This window comes from Phaenicophaeus curvirostris, chromosome 5 (genome assembly GCF_032191515.1).
Source record: "Phaenicophaeus curvirostris isolate KB17595 chromosome 5, BPBGC_Pcur_1.0, whole genome shotgun sequence".
NCBI lineage: Eukaryota > Metazoa > Chordata > Aves > Cuculiformes > Cuculidae > Phaenicophaeus > Phaenicophaeus curvirostris.
Genome location: NC_091396.1, coordinates 8,547,619 through 8,568,914, shown reverse-complemented (window position 1 = coordinate 8,568,914; position 21,296 = coordinate 8,547,619). Strand labels below are relative to the sequence as shown.

The window sequence follows — 21,296 nt, the reverse complement described above, 5'->3', positions numbered from 1 at the left end:
GAGTAACTAGTACTGGGGGCTGACAGAGTCACTACTTAAAATCTATTTTTTCAAGACAAAGTAGGTAAAAAAGAAACTTTTTCTGTATCTGTTATGCAGACAAAATCTTGATTAAAAATGTGATTTTGAACTTTTATTCACCTTCATGGAAATCATTAATGAGCAGAGTTTACTTGTAGACCTCCTAATTAATACAGTTGGGAGGCAAAAGTTAATATAGCAAATACAGAAACAGGAGTTCAGGGAATAAATGTGGAATTTACTATATCTTCAGAAAAATAGCATGCATTTTCTGTGCCTCCAGTATAAGATACAACAGAGAAAGCATATGCTAGAACTTACTCTGATCAAATTAAAAACATATACAGAAATGCACTTGGAAAAAAACAACTCCCTTCTCTTATTCTCTTGGAAAGAAAAGATATTTTCATCACTTTTTTTAATCCAGCAAGAAACCTCAGCAACAGAATGGTGAGTAGCTGGGTTGAGAATGTGAGCAGCTGCTGTTATTATAACTAAAGGTCTGTCTACGGCTTGAGCCTGAGAGACCACATGTTCGGCTGTCCTCTCATCTTGCCATCCTCACCAATTAACTATTAACATGGAGGGCTGTACACATGCTCTCAGGGGCTCTTTAACAGGCTTCTTGGAGAGTGGAACAACTACACAGCAGGGCTCTGGGAACTGAGTAATGTAGGGTATAAGGAACCCTCAGCAGCTTTGCTCCTCCTAATGACAGTTTTCTCCGTAGTTTAGTGATTAAAGAAGGATACGTGAAGTTTCCCAATTTTAAAAAAAAAATAAAAAATCATGCTCTCATTTGTTTAAGGCTGTTAAGCAAAAACCCTGAAAATAATGTTTCTTTTATAAAAAGTCAGAATATTCTAGCACTTACTGAGAACAATTCTGTCAAAATTTAAAAAATGCGATTATTTAAGTAATGATGTAATTTCAATCCTAACTCCCTAGGAGTTGATTTATATGGCATTTATAAACACAAACACAAAATCAAATTCCCAGGTAAGTTTGCAGCAAAGAAAAAATTTTGCCTTTCAGTTTGTTTCTTAGAGATCCTTCTGGACTACTTCTCTAAAACATAATCATATCTTTTATTGACATAAAATATAAAAAAAAGAGAAAAATGAAATCTATTGTATGTCCTAGTAATTCCAATGTGGAAAAAAGAAGTATGTTAGTTTTACATTCACAAATTCTATTAATTGCATTCAATTTTACTATCAAACTTTTTGAAGGAAAACTGCCATCTAACATTTCAAAATAGCGAAGTAAGAAGACTGAAGTTTGCACTGCAAGAGGAATATTCATGCACTTTTGATTACAATGGTAATGCTAGAAAATAAATATATTTATTTTTGAAGCAGTAAGTGCACCAGGTATGTAGATAAAACATTTGTTGGTATTCAAACACCTTCAAAAAATGCAATATGTAAGTGATAGTGATGTACTTACTTAATACAGGATTTAATCTAATGATAAACACATCCACTATGAAAACATTTTGCATAGTATGAGGGTTTATCCAATACTTTTTTACTATAATAAAATTAAATTAATACCTAAAATTATAGGTTTTCTGTTCATGTGAATACTGAGTTTTCTAAGCTACATTACCATTTGCGGAAAAAAGACTGTCTACATTTTCCCTTTTGCTAACAAAGTTTATTTCCAGATGAATGAAGACAGAAACACTAGAGTGAAGTTATGTTTTAACTTTGCCACTCGAACAAAAAGAGTTTTCAAAATTGCATTTACTGTCTTATCAAAAACTTTAAATTTTTGCTAACTCGTAATTCAACAATGAAATACAGCAAAGACAGCACTCCTACCTGGATAAGGTGAGCAGGCACTGTGATGATGCAGGCTGACAGAGATTTTCTGAGGAGGCCACGGAGAACATACAGAAATTTTGTAAGACTATGAATATCTTCTGGAGTATCACTGCTACAAATGTCGTCACCCCACAACATGGACCCCAGACTCTGAATTCCTATCCGTAAAATATTCTTCTGTTTTTTCTATTAAAAAAAAAAAGCCACTTCTTATTTTTTAAACATTAAGGGGAAAATGTAAAGTAATGCAGATGTTAAAAAAGTACAATTTATAGAATTCATATCAGTAATAATCACATAGCTCAAGTAATCATAACTTAATCTCAGAGGATCTTGATAAAAGTTAGAAATGGAATAGCATTTTTTTCACTAACTGGATATTATGTTGTGCCCGATAAGGAAATACAAGTGTAAGAGAGCACAGAAATAGTCAAACTTAATTTGCATTTTGTAATCAGATAAACATAAGTATATGCTGACAGAAAAAAAAAGATTATATTTTTTCACCTCCTTTCTCCCCTCCACTGCTGCCTTAGAAACTATGTAAAAGAATCTTTTCTCCCAACTCTAAGAAGGTTGTTAGAAGGGCCAGAGGAGTAAGTTTTGACTTTCTACTGTGCACTTTCAAAACCTAACTATTCTGCCTGTTGGCTTCAGTTTCACTTTTTCTTCTACTGCTAAATGACTAAGGTCAGTGGCCTACCTTGACAATGCACAGCCCTTTCTCTGTTTCAGAAGTCGCATCTACATTCCTGTCAACCCCTTCCAATCAACACAGGAAGATTTACACACAGCTACGGACAAACAGTGTCCGATGGAGATATCAGAAGATTGTCTCTTAAGGACTATACCTTTCTGAAAGCCCTTGACATGAGTGTTTCTGGATCTGCTTTGGTTAGCTACTGGGTTCTAGAATCTAAGCTATTTTGACACGCAAAATCCTAAGAAGCCTCATGTGTTACTCTCCTACAGACAGTATACTGGCAAAAGAGCATCCAGCAGAGGCAGTGACTAAGATAAAACTCCTTTTTTGAAGGGGTTGGATTATGAAGGCAGAGTTGTAATTTGTTTATGTGAAGTAAAATGTCATCTCTCACGATGACAAATCTCACTTCTGCTTACTCAATATGACCTTTCCTTGTGATCTTTGAGAAAGTTTTTAGGTATATTTGCTACCATTAACTGAGTGAGAGACAATAAGCACTCTTGTTGAAAGACCTCCTGTACAAGGTGATCAAGATACGTTTCTAGAATTCAGCGGTCATACTTAAAGGCCAAGTTTTATATATGTGTACATAAAAAACTAGTTTAGATAAATAAAAGCTTCCAGGTATTTTTCATTACAGTGAAGTGCATTGATAAACTGTAGATATTAATTTCCACTATCCTGAATTGCAGCTGAAATTAACAGTAACAATCAAGCACAAAACACTGCACAGCTGCTCTGGAAATGCAGAGGAAAGGTTCTGATGGGACAAGAGGCTACTCTTACCAACAATTCCTTCTCCGTATTGGGTAGACAGAGCCTCAGTTGTGAAACACAGTCAGTACCACATGGCTCTGTATTTATCCAGCTCTCCCGGCTTACACAGTGAGCTTATCTGCCAATTCACTTACAATCTTCATGAAAGCGATAAATGTTTTAATTCCGGTGGAATCTTCAGTTTCGGGCTTTGCAGGTATTTAGGCTTTACTTATGTAAAGGAAACTTTTGACATTATCTTATGAAGATGTGGACTGTAGCACAGGATAATATGACACAAACTGAATTCTCTGTATGATATTTGTTAGACTCAGATATGCAGAGTTTTAAATTGAAGCTAGTCTAATATATTTTAGTGGCTTCTAATCGGAGCAGATTAATGCATTTCTTGATGTATGTTTAAGAAATAGTAAAAAATCAGGCATTTAAGAAAAGTATTTTACCCAGAAAAAATGGATATTGATCATGTGGAGAAAATGTTCTACTATTTCAAAATTTCAGAGCAAAATTACATAAAACTTACAGAAACTTCTGCAATAAGAAAAATACTTTTTCTTTTGAAGAACAACAGTAAAAACACTCAAGAGACAAAACTATCAGAATATCAGTTCTCTTATTAGACAAAGGATGACACATGCTTGTTTCACAATATTAAATCATAACAGTTGTAAAATACAAAGCTATTAAAACACTAGGTAATATCAGATGTATTTGTTTTGGCCAGTAAAAGAATTTTTACTAGTATAATTCTGTCAGACATACAAGACCATCACGAACAGCTTAACTAAAATACAAGAAAAGCATAAGTCTAATGTTCTGTGACAAGAAGTCTGCAGTACAAAGCAGGATAACATTTTTTTTTAGATACACCACTCCAGTTTCATACTGTCATTATTTGGATTGCTTTGGAAGCAAGAATTCTGATCATGAAGAATTAAAAAACTCAACTGCAAGCATACAAAACCCCAATCTCTTCCAACTTTACTACCCTGGATGTAATCCAACTTGAGCTCCAAAATGTACCAAAAATGTTAAGGAATTAAAGTTGCCTATAAAAGTTCTGTAGCCAAACATGCAAAAACCAAAACAATTCTGAAACAAACCAACACTATTCTGCATGACTAAATCACTGCTTAGTTTATGAAGGATTCATACTTAATATCAGTAGTAAAAAGTTACATGTTGGTTTCTAAAGCATGTAAAGCTGATGGTCATATTTCTAGGTTACAAGTCATTCAGACCCTGATTTCCAAATAGTTCTTGGCAAAGATGTTGAAGTCAGCGTGAATGAACAGGTTATGGTTAACTTCAACAAAACTCTCCTGTAGCCCAGTACCCCCCAAAAAGGAACAATTGTGATCCTAAGGCCTACGAATTCATGCAGGACAGTCAAAAAATATTTATCTATGATGGCTAACAACAGATGGTCCTATAAAACATTGTTAACTAATCAAATGGTCGTATTGATGCTGGACCACTTTATCAGAGGCATATAAACCCTCTAACTAATTCTCCTAATCCTGTCAAATCTGTCAGCTGGGGTGAGTCACGTTCTGCTCACTTTTCTCCAGAATGCTCTTCAGATAGTGGTACTGGATAAAGAGGAGCCAATATAAAGGAGTACCAAGTCCAAGTATCATTGGCCTAATGATGTGAGAGTCACCAAAAATATCTGAATGTTTTACCTGTCGAGTTAAACTTTTCCTTTGAATCCAACAAGCAACACATTTTTACACCTCCAGAGTCTAGAGATTTTGGAAGAATTATACTTCACAGTACAAAAAATAAAGTGCTAATGGCATCAGCTTCTGTCCTTCACAGACAATAATTAATGGGTCTCTTTGAAGTCAGTAAATAAATCTGTTCAAAATTCAGTATCTTCCAGCCACATTTTGGCCCTTGCAGTTTTCTCTAAAAAAAGCCACTGCCAAGGAGACCTTCCCAAGCGGAGAGGATTATTTAGGGGAGGGAAGAGCATACATATACAAACTTCTCAGAAGCTTGTATTATTATATATAAGAAAGGACAAAGGTCCAGAAGAATACAGGCTTGTCCTCACTCTGTCTTCATATCTGGCTACTTAAAAAGTATTTCTGAAAGCTCAGTCAAGAGAGGAGAATTTCTCATAGATTTGGAAGATAAAATGATCCAAGTTGTGTTCTGGGCCATAACTTAATTGAGCTCTGGACATATTTTTAAGAGGCAGGTTTTATGTACTGCTTTGAATGTACAAAATTTGAGTATACCCAGATGATACCTGGGGAAAAGAGGAATCTTAAAGACAGCTACTGCTCTAGGAAGTCATATACATTATTTCTCTTGAAAAATGAAGGAACTATGCGAGCACTAACGGCTTTTATTGATGGATAAACTAGCTTGAAAAAAGACTCTTTTTTAAACTTTTAAAGCTTTACCACAGAAACTTAAAGATGTCATTTAGCAAACATATACTTCTAAATTCGTCTGAGTTAACGTTCTGGTTTTCCTTTGTTGACACTAGTAAGACATTCTGAAACAATGAACAATAAGTACAGAAAATAACTATCCGTGATGTTTAATTTTTCCTTGCTTGCAAGCAAAAAACTATTAACTCTGACCAACTTTTATCTTATTTTATTTCAGATGCAAAAATAAATTCAGGAATATACAAAGGCACTATTTTCCCATCAGACCTAACTTGTAAGAAAAATAAGAAACACCAGTCTAATCACTTCAGTAGGAGGTTGTTTGTTGGCTGAAGGCTGGCAGGGTGTTTGTTTCGCTCAGTGCTGCTCTTTGCAGCCAGCAAGCTCTCGGGCTTCCACAGGACCTGTCACCGTGTGGTAGGAGCTTCTCTGCGCACAGTGCCATACTGTAGGATGACATGCCTGTTGCCATGGCAACCACAGCAAGTGGGGAGAGGTGCCTGTCAGGGAACAATTTACTTCTTCAGACTGGCACTGCCACCAAAGCAAAGGCAATCTCATTCATAAATCTCAGCAGAGACTAAACACTGAACATAAACAACCTTAATTTACACACAAGTGTTCTGTGCAGGCTACTTTCTAAAAAATACTGTTAGACATGAAAACATCAATTCCAACATTATCCTCCCCGCAAACGGAGATTTTTAAGATATTCAACTAGTAATAGTACACAGTCTTGTATTATAGCCTTTGCAGTTCTCCAGCACCTGTGCTAATTAACTTCTACTGCAGTAACATTTCTATTGTAGGACAATAAAAACAATTACCTATCAAGCAAGTATCAGTGTATTTAATCTATTATTTTATTTGCATCAGCTCTAAAGGACTTGCATACTACTGAATATGACAAAGAATAACAGATAGAGCAATGCTCAAATTAGAGGAGGGCTTTGAGTCTACGACGTTAGGCTGAAAATGTTTTTGATTACCCACAGTATGATCTGTAAAAAGTATGGAGATCTTTAGAAGTCTGCTAAGCTGTTTGCATTTGTTAGTTGAAATAGCATTCATATTCCTTTACGTGTGTTTCAATGCTTGCTGCGTAAAGATGCAGACCATTTAATGAATTAAAAAATTCACTCAACTCTGTTAAAACAACACTGAAAAAATCTGAAAGCTTAAGTTTGAATGTACAGTGTCAAGAGTCTTGAACACATTATTGCTAAGGCAGTAGCTGGAAAAAAATACTGTAGGGAAAAATGTGTATTGCTTAATTATGCTATATTTGGCAGTTCATTTATTAGCTAATTGCATGGAACACACATTTTACTAATACTGGCTCACAGTTCTTTCTTGCATCGCCTGCATATCTGTAACAGGTAAAAACTCCAAATGCACTTTAAATAGGAACCACAATCTCTATTTACTTTGCTCGTTTCCTTTAGCAACGCTTAGAGTAGCTTGTTCCTTGTTACTTTGTCCAAGACCTTCTAGTGCCACCCTTGAAAAGTCAGAAAACAGCATTAGTTACAAACAACATTAGGATTACAGAAGAGTATGAGGGTACTCAGTACCTGGGGATCAGAGCCGTCAAATCCCTCCTGGCAAATGATCCTCTGAATGGACTGAAGCAGCCTTGTGTAAGCACTGTTTATATTACTGTTGGCAAGAAGAAATAGTTTAGTAATACATTTTAATGCTCTTCTATATGTTTCTAACAGCTGTATTAAAAGTAAATATGCAGCTTTCAGTCCAAAATTGTCATATAGGAAACGATGTCATAGAATAGAACACCCAACCCTCTTCCAATAAAGTTGACATTAAAAAGCAGCTGTGATTGCTTCATGTTAACTAGTTCAGCACTCAGACATTTAGTGAAAAGCTAAAATCTCTAGAGATTAAGAAAACTTAATTATGTCAGGCTCACTTACATCTATAAGATTAATGATTTAATGTAGTAACTTAAAGTTGAAACCATTACAGTACAGTACTAATCTTCTATAACTGAACTAATAGCTACCCAACTGCCATTCCAAGTACACCTAATCAATGCCCTGATGAATAAAGTTGACCTTCTGTTACCAAAAACTTTCATACATACAAGTGTTACAACAACCAAAATGAACAAAAATTGAAAAAATTTGATCATTTAGAAGTTCATGTAGTGAATTTATTTTATTTTATTTTAGTATTTTTTTCTTATATTGAACCAGAGCATAAGATACAAAATGGAACTGTAAAGTAGTAGAATGTATCCATACACTACAGGTGCTATTACTGCTTTGTTTGCATGGCAGCAGAATTGTGAGGAAAATTTTTATATATTATTTAAAAAATACAAAATTAAAAAAAAAAAGGCAAAGTGGTGGCTGAAAATGGATTTAAGCAGACTTAAAACCAAATGATGGCTTTACAAGATAAGTCTTTTGGGGACCAGCTGAGGGAACTGGGGTTGTTTAGCCTGGAGAAAAGGAGGCTGAGGTGAGATCTCATTGCTCTCTACAGCTTCCTGAAAGGAGGTTGTAGTGAGGTGGGAATGGTATCTTCTCCCAAGTAACAAGTGATGAGAGAAAATGGCCTCAAGCTGCAGTAGGGAAGGTTTAGATTGGATATTAGGAAAAAATTCTTCACCAAAAGCATGGGTTATCAAGCACTGGAACAGGGAAGTGGTTGAGTAACCATCATTGCTGGTGGTATTTAAAAGATGAGTAGATGTGGTGCTTAGGGAAAATTGTCTACCCAACACTTACAAGGCCCAGTTCCTGCGTGTCTAAAGCCCTTCTTCAGCTATCCATCCCAGTAACACTCTCCAGTCCACAGATTAACACATATAAAGGACAGAAAGTCCTAATCTTTGCATTATAAAAGCAAGCCAATTGTTCACTTTTAGAAGAGGCATACTGTTTTCTCAAATTCTATAGAGCATATTGGCTTGTGTCTGGACTTGATGTAGTCACTGCAGCTGAGAGTTTAAGTTCTTCTATCTTTTCCAGCTTCAGCATTCCCTTTTAGTCTCACTAATTACCGTCAAGCATTGTGGATTGCAAAAGGAATGGCTGTTCAATGTTACACCTTGCAGACATCAGTTTACAGGGTAAGCTGGGGGGAAGAGGGCTTTAGCCAAAATGCCTCAACTCTCTACGTCTTCCCATAATTGCAACACACACAACCCTTGCTGCTTACACAGTGTTGTGATTTCTTCCCGGTTGTGCCAGAGCTGAAGAGAATCTGCAGCACTTCACAACAAACAGAAGCACTCAGGTATCCCTTTGGAAAAGATAGAAACTGCTGCTTAGGGACAGTGGGAAGGAGTTTGCAACTATCTTGTAACTATAGCCAGGAACAGTTTATGTAATCCAAAACGACAATTGTGGTATTTGTCACCACAAAGAAGCATTTTCAAGTCTGTGTACCTATCACTTTGCTAACGAGTATTACCATGCTATCCATAAGGATGTCACAGAAGGTACTCCAATCACAATACTTGTCACTTCCTGATTTTTACTAACTTGCTTTTAAAAGTTAGTGGATGAAAGCATAAAATATCTAAAGCATTAGCCGAACTAAAGGGTCCCAAAATTAAGACAAACAAATAAAAGAGATCTTCAATTAACCCATCAGAAAAAGAACTGCAGCAAAGAAAGTATTAAAGAAAATAACATAATGCATATATTTTTTTTAAAATGTAAAAGTGTTTTTCTAATTCTTGCTAAAATATTAGTGCTTTACTTGAACCATGCTATGTAAATGTACTCTTCCAACCTGGTTATTCTGTGATTCTGTGATTCTGTGATTCTGTAAATGAGGTCATGAAAAATACTGTGGAAATACTATTTATAAAACCAAGTTGCATTATCCTTCTGGCAATGTTTGTCATGATATTTAAGGAAGGAAATACGATATTTCTCATTTTCCAATTCCTAGTCTTTTTTTGGCTTGGTTACTAAACACCATTTAATTGTGATAATGAGTTTAAACAATTCCTTCTTTACTCTTTTTTTTTGTTTAGCAATTTAGTAATGGATAAAGCAGGAGCTGGTATCCTGGTTACAACAAAGCCTCTGACTTCTCTGTTGATAGTTTCTAAGCAGTTAACAAAGGTTAGGTTATCAAGGATATGACAAATAGCCTTATTATGTATAAGGAGATCCCATTAGGCAAGACAGTTAAACGTGTTTTATCTACATTTATCGGTAAATCTAGACTCTAGATTTATTCTTTTTCAAAAGCACATACATTCTTAAGGTAAAACTTATTGACAAACTAAGGCTTAATTATTTTAGTTTCCTTGATAATTAAACTTTCTCTTTTGGTAATCGCAGCTGACCAACCAGGACAGAGGTAGACAAGTAGAAAGTAAGCCCTTTCTGCAATGAGTTATCACAGAGGATGTTTCTGCCTTCCTGTTAAGTACCTGCTTTAGCAATGCACCAAAAAGGACACCAGAATATCCTAGCAACAACAACAATTGCTGTCAGCTGCACAACCCTGTTAACCTGGTCCCAGCATTAGGACCAGGACATACCTGCCCTTCCCTAACATAAAAAATAATGAGATAAGAAGGAGAAGGTTTATGCCTTCTTTTGGCACCACTCAGTCCCATTACTACTTCCTTTAGGAGAATGACTTCCTAATCTGTTTTCAATTAATGTTTACCATGGGACAATGAACTTCTGCCCACCTTGAGTGATTACCCAAAAGTGGGCTCTGTAACTTAATTTAGCCACCAGGTATCAGAACTACACAAAGGAGACCAAACAGAATACTTGTCATCTCTCTCCATCAAACAGCAGATGCATGCATGTGCGCAAAAACACAGGAAAGAAAAGAAAGATTGATCCAAACTTTAAGGTGAACATTGATGGATATAACCTCCAAATCTGATCTCTAATTGCAAAGTAAAACGCCAGCCAATAACTTAGTTATGCCTAAGCAGTTAAAAAATCTCCTGTCTTTGCAAATCCATAAAGCCAAATGTCTGTGTGGATAGGAACAGAGGGATGTAGGTATAGAAATACATGATTTCTAAAAAGGGTCAAGAGTTTCTGGCCCAAACAAAGCCTCTTCATCTCTCATCTTGCAAGGGAAGCACTGTAACTTCCTTGCAACATACACTAGCTGCAATTACAGAGAGAGTTCACTCACAGTGAAGAACAGTTTAAATATAGTAAGTTTCTTAATGTGATGCTAGAAAAGTATAATATCAAGATGATTTGGTCCTTTTTACAAATACATGGTTCTTACGCCACAAAACGCTATACAAAGAACCTTGCTTATTACAAGGATGCAGCACTGTTTTTTCAAGGATTGTAAAATACATGTTCGCTATGCTTGCTGCCTCTGTCAGAACAGTATAAACTGTACAGGAAAACATGGTATATTACTTTTCTTGCACGCTTTCTGCTTTAACAGCATAATCTGTTCTTTTTACATCCCTGGGCGGTGAAAGGAAAGGAGACCAAACAATTGTTGTTCTTGTTCCCTTCCCAAAGAAAAGAAGGGTGGGGGAAGAGAACTGTTCCAAATTTCTGGGAGGAAAAAATGAAACCAAAAGCCCCCAAAGCTTTTAATCCTTTTAACTGGAAAAGAAAGGGAAAAGTGAGGCCGGTCAACAAGGTGAATTCTAGGTGCATCTAATAAGTTACATATTAAGCTCAGTCTTTGGGGAACATTAAGTATTATACATATAAAAGTAACAGGTCTCCATCAAGAAAACAGATAAAACACCCTCCTCCATAAATGACAAAACTTAGGGAACACCTTTCCCTCACAGGTATATATGATAATTTAATCAAAAAAGTGCAATAAAAAAACATACTGAGCTTCTAAATTATTTCTTTACAATTACTAGCTTGTCATTGCAGAAGATACAACTTACGACCTCAAGGTCAAACCTATGTGCTGGGTTAGATACACTTTTCTGATGACCACATAATTTAAGATGCCTTTTCAATAGCTGCAGTTACAATACTATAATAATTTATTTCAGCTTGTACTTAAACCATGCTGCGTTCTGCTCCATCAAAAACATCTGTAATGGAAACACTCTGAGAAGAGGGAATAGTTTTTCTTTTTTTCCCCTGCTAATTCCTAATTTTTTGTGAATTCTGATACTAAAAAGAAGTATCATCCAACAACAATACCATTTACTTACGGAAAATTATATACTAGGCAGAACTATCAGTTTCCACTTCCTCCGCAGCCTCTGTATTAGTGACAAAAGCAAAACATTCTTAGAATAAAAAAACCCAAAACCACATCACTGATTTTGGTCTGCACTCCTACACGATGCAAGAGAAAATATCATTCAGAAATTATTTTATTGATACATATGTTGCAAAGTATACTCTTTGCAAGTAATGAAATATTTCACAAATAACCCATAATACATAGCCTATTAATGTAAATTATTCCAATAATGAACTATCCCCTCTCTTAAAAATGCCTCCTTATTTTTAAGGGATTTGTCATCTTTCAGTGTTAACACATTTTCTGTCAATCTTCTTTTGATAAATTACATAAAAAAAAAAAAGATAATTTGAGAGATTTTCTAAATTTTAAGTCATTTTTTTAAAGATTTTTTTTAGTTCCTTCCAGCCTATCAGTACTTTTTTTGTGGCACTGTCAGTCTAACAGATTAGAGATTTTGCAGTACTATATACGTAACTAGCATTATGTGACCAGGTGTATTTTTTGGCTGAGCATCTAGGACCATTGTTCGAGAACCTTACATTTAAGAAATTATATCCTCTAAGTAGAGACATGCTAACTAGCCATGTCCATGCTCCTGGCTCACTGTAACACAGAGCAAAGAGGTTAGTGCAAGCTCTTGGCGGGACCTTTCGGCAGCCAAAGATGAGGTCTAATATAATAAAAATTGGATGAGGTTAACTGTGACTTTCATATTACTTCATAGAATCGTTTGGGTTGGAAGGAACCTTTAAGATCATTCCCCTGCCATGTGCAGATACTTAACATCCTTGGAAAAAGTCAAGATTTCATAGTGCAGCTTTCACGAATAATCTGCCCTTTCTGTAGGAGGAAGAGAAGGTGCTGGAATCTGAGAAGACTGTATTTGGTTGTGCTTGTGGTGGCTGAAGCCCTGGGCACAGGAAAATGGAGTGACCTCGCTGTGCGGTGCAGAGGGGCTGCAGCCCCATTTCAGGTGGAGGTGAGGTGAGGTCGCTCAGCCCTTCCTGCGGACCTTTCTGCTCGTAAGATCTCATAGCACCATAGAATGTTTTGGGTCAGAAGGGACCTTAAAGATCACCCAGTTCCAAACCCCCTACGGTGGTCACGGACACCTTCCACTAGATGACGTTACTCAAAGCCTCATTGAAGGCCAACCTTGCCTTCAACAACTCTGGGAATGGGGCATCCATGACTTCTCCGGGCAACCTGTTCCAGTGCCTCACAATTCTCACAGTAAAAATAAATTTGTTGTATCTAATCTGAATCTATCCTCTTTCAGCTTAAAACCTTGTTACCTCTTGTCCTATTGCTGTACTCCCTGATAAAGAGCCTTTCCCCATCTTTCTTATACACCCCCTTTAGGTACTAGAAGGCTGCTAGAAGGTCTCCCTAGAGCCTCCTCTTCTCTAGGCTAAACTACCCCAACTCTTTCAGCCTTTCAACAAACGGGAGGTGCTCCAGCCCTCAGATCATCTTCATGGCCCTTCTCTGGACTCACTCTAACAGAACCGTGTCCTTCCTGTGCTAAGCACTCAAAACTGGACACAGGACTCCAGATGCCATCTCACAAGAGTGGAGTAGAGGGGGAAAATCACTTCCCTCACTCTGCTGGTTGCACTTATTTTGAAGCAGCCCAGGATGCAGTTGGCTTTCTAGGCTGCAAGCACACATTGCCAGCTCATGTTGAGCTTTTCATCAGTCAGTACCCCCAAGTCCTCCTCTTCAGGGCTGCTCCAAATTAATTCTCCACCCAGCCTGTATTTGTGCTTGTGACTGCCTCAACGCACGTGCAGGACCCTGCACTTGGTTTGTGTAGTTAATCAAGAGAAAACAATTTTTTACTACTCTGTGATACATTGAAGTTAGCTTTAGAAGCTAGAAGCATTGCATTGATTTCCCAAACAGTAATGCCAACAGAGTAATATCCTTTCCCTCCCAATTTTACAAACTTCCTTTAATGAGATCAAGCTGACAGGATTATGATCCTGTTTTCTTTCCTTGAGAAAGGAATGCTTCCTTCAGAATTTCATCACAATATTTGTGAAAAATACAGTACAAGCCTGGTCAGTTTCTGCAAAAGCACAAACGTTTTGAGAACAGTGAAATAATTGCTAACATTCATACTTAGTATTGGATTTAATACACTGTGACTAATGTGTATTAAAGAATCACAGAAGATAGGGATGAAAAGGACCTCAAGAGGTCAGGTAGTTTATCTTCTTGACCCAAGGCAAAATGAACTAAATCTAAACCGTCTCTGACAGATATTTACCTAACTTGTCCTCAGACATTTTCAGTGATGGAGATTCTACAGTACTCCCAACCTGTGTCTGAAAGGTAACTTCTTCTATGCTAATCATTAAAAAAAAAAAAATCTCATTTCCAACCTGTATTTCTACATCTACTGTTTACTGTAGCCCATTACTGCTTGTCCTACCTTCAGTAGATAATAGTTACTACCCTCTGTATGTCAGTTTTTAACATGCTTCTAGACACTGCTTAGATTTGTCTAAGAACTTCCATTCCTTCATCATGGGCCATTCATCCCAGTTCTAGATGTACACCCATCTTCACATCTGATCCAGAGTTTTCTTGAAGGGTGCTTTGAAAAACTGGACAGCTTTGTTATGGCTGAGCAGAACAGAAGTAATCTGCATGTCTTCCACATTAAATTCCAGTTTATCATCTCCATGCTTTTTAAATTATGTTTTTTGGTAGAATTAATCACACAGCACTGCTAATATATCTTATGTTCAAGATACTTTATAACACCAAATCTTCTTCTGGAGACCTGCTACACGATTTTATTTGTGGAATTACATACGCTTACTAGTATGACATTTGGTATGTCTTTACTGATTTCCATATAGTTTATTGCAGACCACTGACCTAAATCTTCTAGAATTCTAATTCTACTATGTAATCTGCATGTTCTTTCCACTTTTTTCCAAATTTCACATGACTTAAAAAAAGATACCCAGGATACACATCAAGCCAAATTAGTACTAGACTATTACCAGACACAACACTGAGACAAAGCCCAGTACTTCTCTCAGGTTCAACTGTGACTCAACGACAGCTTATTTAACTAATAGGTATTTAACAATTAACACAATAAAAAGAAAACTCTCAAACCAGTCTATGTTCATTCTTTGATATGACAACAGACTCTATCAATGGAGCATATCTCCTGTTTTATTTTAGAGCCTTTTGACTATATCCCAGTTGAACACCCATAAGCAAACAAAGGAAACACATACTGGGCAAAACCATCCCAGAAGCTTAAAAATAGATTATATTATTTTTTCTGGTAGTTTTTGAAGCACTGATGTTATCCCACAGATCTCTTCATCTTCTCCTCCCCTTAAAGACAGGGATGGCGTTGGCCTTTCTGACTTTGTGGAACTTGGGCAATTCTTTGTGTTTTACTGATGAACTTCATTATGTCCCAGCTTGAAAATATTTATGTATTTTCTAACCTGTTTTTTCCTTATGTAAATTGGGTAGTGCAATTTGCTAATGTTAATTGTGCTAGGTGCAGATCAATTTGGGGATAGGGATAACAGGAGAAGCAGCTTTTCACCACTTTGATCACCTTTTAAGAACTCCAGTTATACAATACTGATGAATAGAAGCTGAAATTCTAATTTGGTTTATTTTTTTAAATGCATGTCAAAATTTAATGACTGCAATTATGGGAAGCCTAAATCTTCCATTTCTCTACAGAGAAATAAGCTTTACTTCAGAGCCTGTAATTGTGAAACATTCTTCTTCCCACCTTGTCTTAACCTTGACATAGTGCAACCTTTTTAATACAGGAAATCCAAAACCAGTGTGTTTCGTGGTCAGGCAAAAAATAATCAAAGTTAGAAGACGAACTATCTACTGTAAGTGAAAAAAGAGATGTACACACCTCTTCATAGTTCCCATAGTTGTCTGTCTGAGAATTCACTATTCCCAGTGTGTTTTTATTCCTCCCTGTCCCTTAGGACATTGCATTGTGGTCTAGGAAAAAGATGTTTAGGATGGCCTTCCAAAATCCAAAAACATGTTTAGTAAACCTTCCAAAATCCATCTTTATTTGATCTTTTTCCTCACCTCACCATTCTGTGCTGTACCAATTTGCCAAGTGAATTAAATAAGTCTAATCTTTCCATTAGATTAAAACTAAAAATAAGTATAAAATCCATATGGTAAGAGTGACAAATTTTTACCTGGATAGCATGCAAAGCAAATATCAGAGTTAAACCCAGTTTAAAAAAATAAAATGCATTAAAGTCCATTTTCTACTCTAAACATATGAGTTAATTTGATTTTAATGTAAAATGAACAAATACTTGATGCCCATATAGTCAGTGGAATTAAGCCCAGAGTCATGAGACATTCTAGTTAGCTAGAGAAAAGACAGAAAGGGAGTTAAATTGCTCAATAACAATGTAAGCACTCGCAACCTATCTGTCAGATATTTGCGTCTATCTTCTATGGCACTGCTACCAAAAAAACCCCCAGAATTATGCATAATAGATAAACAAAGTTGGTTCAAATATTTACTACAGAAATAATAAAATATAAGTTCTCTGCATTTTTTTACACCACAGAAGTTTACTTTAAAAACCAGTGACATTTTATCATGTAACACAAAACAACTTGAAAAGAGACTTGTCCTTCTGCTTTTCCACAGCTCTAAGAAAGGTGCTTCGTACTGTGCTTCTTTCATAAATCTCATTATTTATATTTGAGTGTACTCTAATGAAAATCTCACAATAAAACATTCTGTGTTACTGCTTCCAGGAGCTGGCCCTATACACTAGGATCTATAAAACTTGGTATTACGTAAATTATGCGATGGGGCTGAATAAAGAGATTTCTAGCCTATATTTGACGTTTGACTTGACTTGAAATGCCTCTAAAAAAGGTACAATGGACATGTGTGCTACAGGCTAAAATAAGTCTTCGCTACTGTCACTTATCTTTTCTTGGTCTTCTTTAATTCATTACTGATAGACATAAACTATAATAAGTTATTCATTCAGAGAAGAGTTTATGATTTTCTCTTGAATTAGGGGTGTTGTGCAAGACATAATTAGTGATTGTAATTCTACTCACAGTATTTCATATTTTCCTTAGGTGAAGCTGTAGGATGTAAGAAGTAAAAGTCACATAATAAACTAATCTGATATAGCATTCTAAGCTATGTAGGTCAAAGATGGCCTGTCTTCTCAGCCCTAGAAACAGTACAGATATCTTCCGAAGACTGATAGCCACCTGACACACACATCTCCGAAAGCCGATGGGGCATGGTGCTCTGGGAGGAGTTCACAGACAGACAGTCATAGTTTTCCCCAGCCTCCTCACTCAGCTGTCAGTAGGGCAGGACTGAACATGCAGCTGTGTCCTAGGCTGTCCCAGTAATGTCTCCCTTAATTGTCCCTGCCAACTTGCTTCCTCCCACAGCTGAGGAGTTGGTATACCGAACTGTCTCTGTGCCACAGCAGCTTTGCTGCCAGTCATGACGTGTAGCACTGACACAGGAGCCACAGCTGCACTGCTTGGGAGCCACACGCAGCTACGGGATTCTTCAAAGGAAGTGTAGATGAAAAAATATTCTTTACTACTACTATGCAGCCAATATTTGAACACATAGCAGAAGCACGTGGTATTATAACTCACCATGCTTTCATTTCAGGCTGTAAAGACAGTTCTTCAGGAAGGTAAAAACTGTGCCACTTTATGGACTGAAACACTTCTGGAGACATTGTTTTAGAAATGTCATAATAATGGCCAAACTTTGTAGATGTGGTTGGGCTGGCCTGTGGAAACAACAATACTGATCACAATAATGTATTCAATTATTATCTGTCAAATGAAAATATTTAATTAGAAATATGCTTGAAAGAAACCTCTGTTTTTTTTCCATTCTACTTCAAGTAGAACACTATTATAACAACTACTACATTTTAGTTCCCCTGCTGATATTCTGTAATGTGAATTTTACACACAGAATCTAACTCTTACTGTTCCAAGTTGCACCACCAAACTGCAGTCAGACACTTAAAAGAATGTATCTTTGCACATGTTCTAGATATACAATCACAAATTGCAAAAGGCCAGATGAATTAAATGTGCCGTGATGTGTTCCACCTATCTGATTTTTCAGTATCTGGGAATTCTGTGGCGCTACAGAAACATTTTCAGTTGACTTTGAAAATACTTTTATTTATGATCAGTACAAAAAAATACCCGTGTATCTTCATATATCTGATTTTAATAGAAAATTGTAAAACTGAAGAAATAGTTAAAAACTACTTCTAATTTCTTGAATTTGGAATAAATAGCAGGCTGAGCATTACACAGACATTTCACACAATAACTGTAGTTTACTATAATCAAGATACATTTTTATCAGCTCTCAATTTTGGGTATATATAAAACATCATAACCCCCCCAAATGTAATACACATCACAGCAGGAATTACACATTTTGAATATGTTATGCTAGTAAATAAGCAGAGGAAACAAATGCATATTTTTGTTCCACATTAATGGAGTACAGCATGCGACCTGCAACATTATTTGAATTACACATGTAATATTAAAAAAATCCTAAATTGTTATAATAGGCAATATTCAAGTATGTAGTAGCTATCTGCTACAGGAAATGAACAGGTTTTACTCTCTTAATGTAACAATCCACTTTCTTCATCTTTCCTTCTCTTTCCATTAAAAAAATCCCACCCTATTCTGGAAAGAACAGTCAAGCAGAGTAAACCCCAGTGGCAAGTTAGTTTCTTCCAGTGAAGGAAAACACTTGGCACAAATGTAAATCACCAGGGAGTGAAAGATTACCAGACCAATATTAAAATTAACTTTTAGGTTATGGCACAAACTGTCCTGATCATATTATTTCTCATCAACTCTTTTGAGGAAAAAGAAAGGTAATTTAGATAACCAAACAAGATTCATAATATATGTATCAACCAAAACTGCAACATTTCTAACCGTAAAATTCTTGGACTGAGAAAGGTGCTGGATCATAGACTTTTAACAGCAGCTTTGCAGGTCAAAAGAAAGACCACCTTTTAGCTTATTCTGAGGACAACTGCTCTAAGGCTGGACTGCTCAGAAGTGTGCATTGTACAATGTAGGAATGTGCCAAAGTACTTTAAAGTCATCTTTTTATCTCCCAACTTTAAGACTTAGTGCTAAGCTGAATCCCCTAAGACCCAAAAGCTACCCCACATATTAAATGAGCAGGGTACATCTGCTACAATTCCAAGATCTGCTGTTCTTGCTGTATGCAGGAATGACAACAGATATATGGAATTATTAAAATAATGAGATGATGATTTTTTTTTCGTGTGTTGAGCAACAGTTTACTTAGTACCAACTCCGGTTACTACAGAAAGCCTGTGGTTTTCATAAACCTTGGTCTTGCTAATAAAATGAGCACTGTAACAGGAAAAAGAAAGAATACAAACAGCCAGACATGACCATGTATTTATAGCTAGCTTTCTGAAAACCATCATGCCATGTATTTCCACAATTTCATTTCATGCTTCAGCTAATGAAAAATATATTAAACTGTTAAGATTAATTAGAACAATTTCATTCAGAGTTAATAATTTCAAACTATTTGATGAATGGAAGTTAGGAGTGATCAATTATCAGATAATACAAATAGCAGCAATAATAAAATACATTTCCTACAAAACCAATAGAATAACTAAAATAAACACAAACTTTTCATTAAAATAGATAATTAGTTTTTAATTCAAAGAAAACACAAAATTGTTCACATGTATCTAGTCATAAGAGGCTGATCAGTTTTCCTCAAAGAGAGACAGAAACACACATTTTCTAAGTCAGTGTTCCAAGTTATTTATCAGCACCTGATTTTTAAAGAAGGAAACCCAACAAACCTTAACAATCTATCAGAATTTAAATATTTTTAATGTAACATGTAACTTTATTTAAAATGAGGATTCTGAAAGCAATTTAAACAGGGGCTGTTCTTTGGCCTATAATCTATTCTTTATCCGGATTACAGATCAGAATGTTTTTACTGCAATCTCTGCCAGAGCTCATCTTTTTATTGTGTACTTCCAAGCCCCCTTAATGTTTTAGAAAGGCCTTGACTAACTGAACTTTGATCTGATGTCTTCATTGAGAAAAGCTCCAGGTTGCCCATTTCAGATGCAAATCCTTACTGAGGCCCAATAGAGTTTAGTAAAGACAGCAAAAAAGAAGAAACAAGAAGTTTCCAGGATCCTCTTTGAGAATCCTGAGGCACATTGGTGTCCTTAATCCACCCTGCTGCATGGATTAAGGTAGGTGATAACCTCTCTTGATTCAAAAGAATAAGCACAGTGCCTACAAACTGGGTGGAGACCAGGATTTGGCTATAATAAAACACCATGCAATAAAAGCTCGGTCTATGTCAGAAGGCTATGAATAGACCTCAATGTACTGCATTCCCAGGCTTAGCGGGGAAGCTTGCAAAAAGCCTACCTGAATCAAGTAAGCATGAATAATCTGCCTTAGCAGAATGACCATGGAAAGTGCGAAGCAGAGACTTTCCATTCCTCTCAAGTTTGATCTGATAAATTTATTAGTGGATTGGAGGCTCAAGCCTGTTCTTTCCTGGATTCCTATTTTGCACAAGGAGAAATACTCTAAACTGTCAGTGAGCAGAGCGTGCTTTTATGCTACCGTCTGCTGTTAATGTTTCTAATTGCAATACTAATGTGCTAGAAATCTCAGATTTAGGATGAATCAAGGCAGAAAATTGATTTCATGCTGTGACAGTTTATATATTGCCCCAAGAACACAAGCAGTTCATTCAAAAAAAAAAAAAAGAAAGAAAGAAAAAAACCCACACTGTCTTGCATTGCAAAACAGGCTATACATGTACTCAAAAGTTTAGATGAAATTAACCTCTGATACAGATGAAAGTAACAAACTGGCAAAGGCACATCAAGCACAACACGACCTGCTACTCTGAGAAACTTCTTATAAAACATCTGTCATTTTCTAAAGTGTGAGGTATATGCGATATGTAAAGAGAAACTGTGACAGTTATGGCAAGTACTAATATAAATATCATGCTTCAGAACAAAAGTGAGTTACCCAGCTAGCCTATAGTTGAATAAATGAGGAATATATGAACTATTACAGAAAATCTCTTTTATTACTTAGAAATAAAAACTAAGTCAGGTACCAAAAATACTACAAAGATGGCTTTTACTCAATACTCTTACCTCACGTAAAGCCAGATACTGGATGAAGAAGTTTTCTGCTAATTCATTAAAAGCAAAGCTATTTTCTTTTTTTCATACTTGAAACTAGTTGACTCTAGTTTTCGAAAAT

At 36.2% G+C, this 21,296-nt stretch overlaps 1 protein-coding gene across 4 annotated transcripts in view; it reads right to left on the bottom strand.

Moving 5' to 3' along the window:
* ELP4 (elongator acetyltransferase complex subunit 4) overlaps positions 1-21,296 on the bottom strand; it is a 162,497-nt gene that overhangs the window by 110,513 nt on the left and 30,688 nt on the right. For all 4 annotated transcript variants that reach the window (XM_069857486.1, XM_069857487.1, XM_069857485.1 and 1 more), the window contains exons 5-7: positions 17,601-17,740; positions 7,313-7,397; positions 1,848-2,036 (exon numbers count right to left, since the gene is read on the bottom strand). In XM_069857486.1, the coding sequence (XP_069713587.1) occupies positions 1,848-2,036; positions 7,313-7,397; positions 17,601-17,740 (414 nt within the window). The remainder of the gene's footprint in view (positions 1-1,847; positions 2,037-7,312; positions 7,398-17,600; positions 17,741-21,296) is intronic.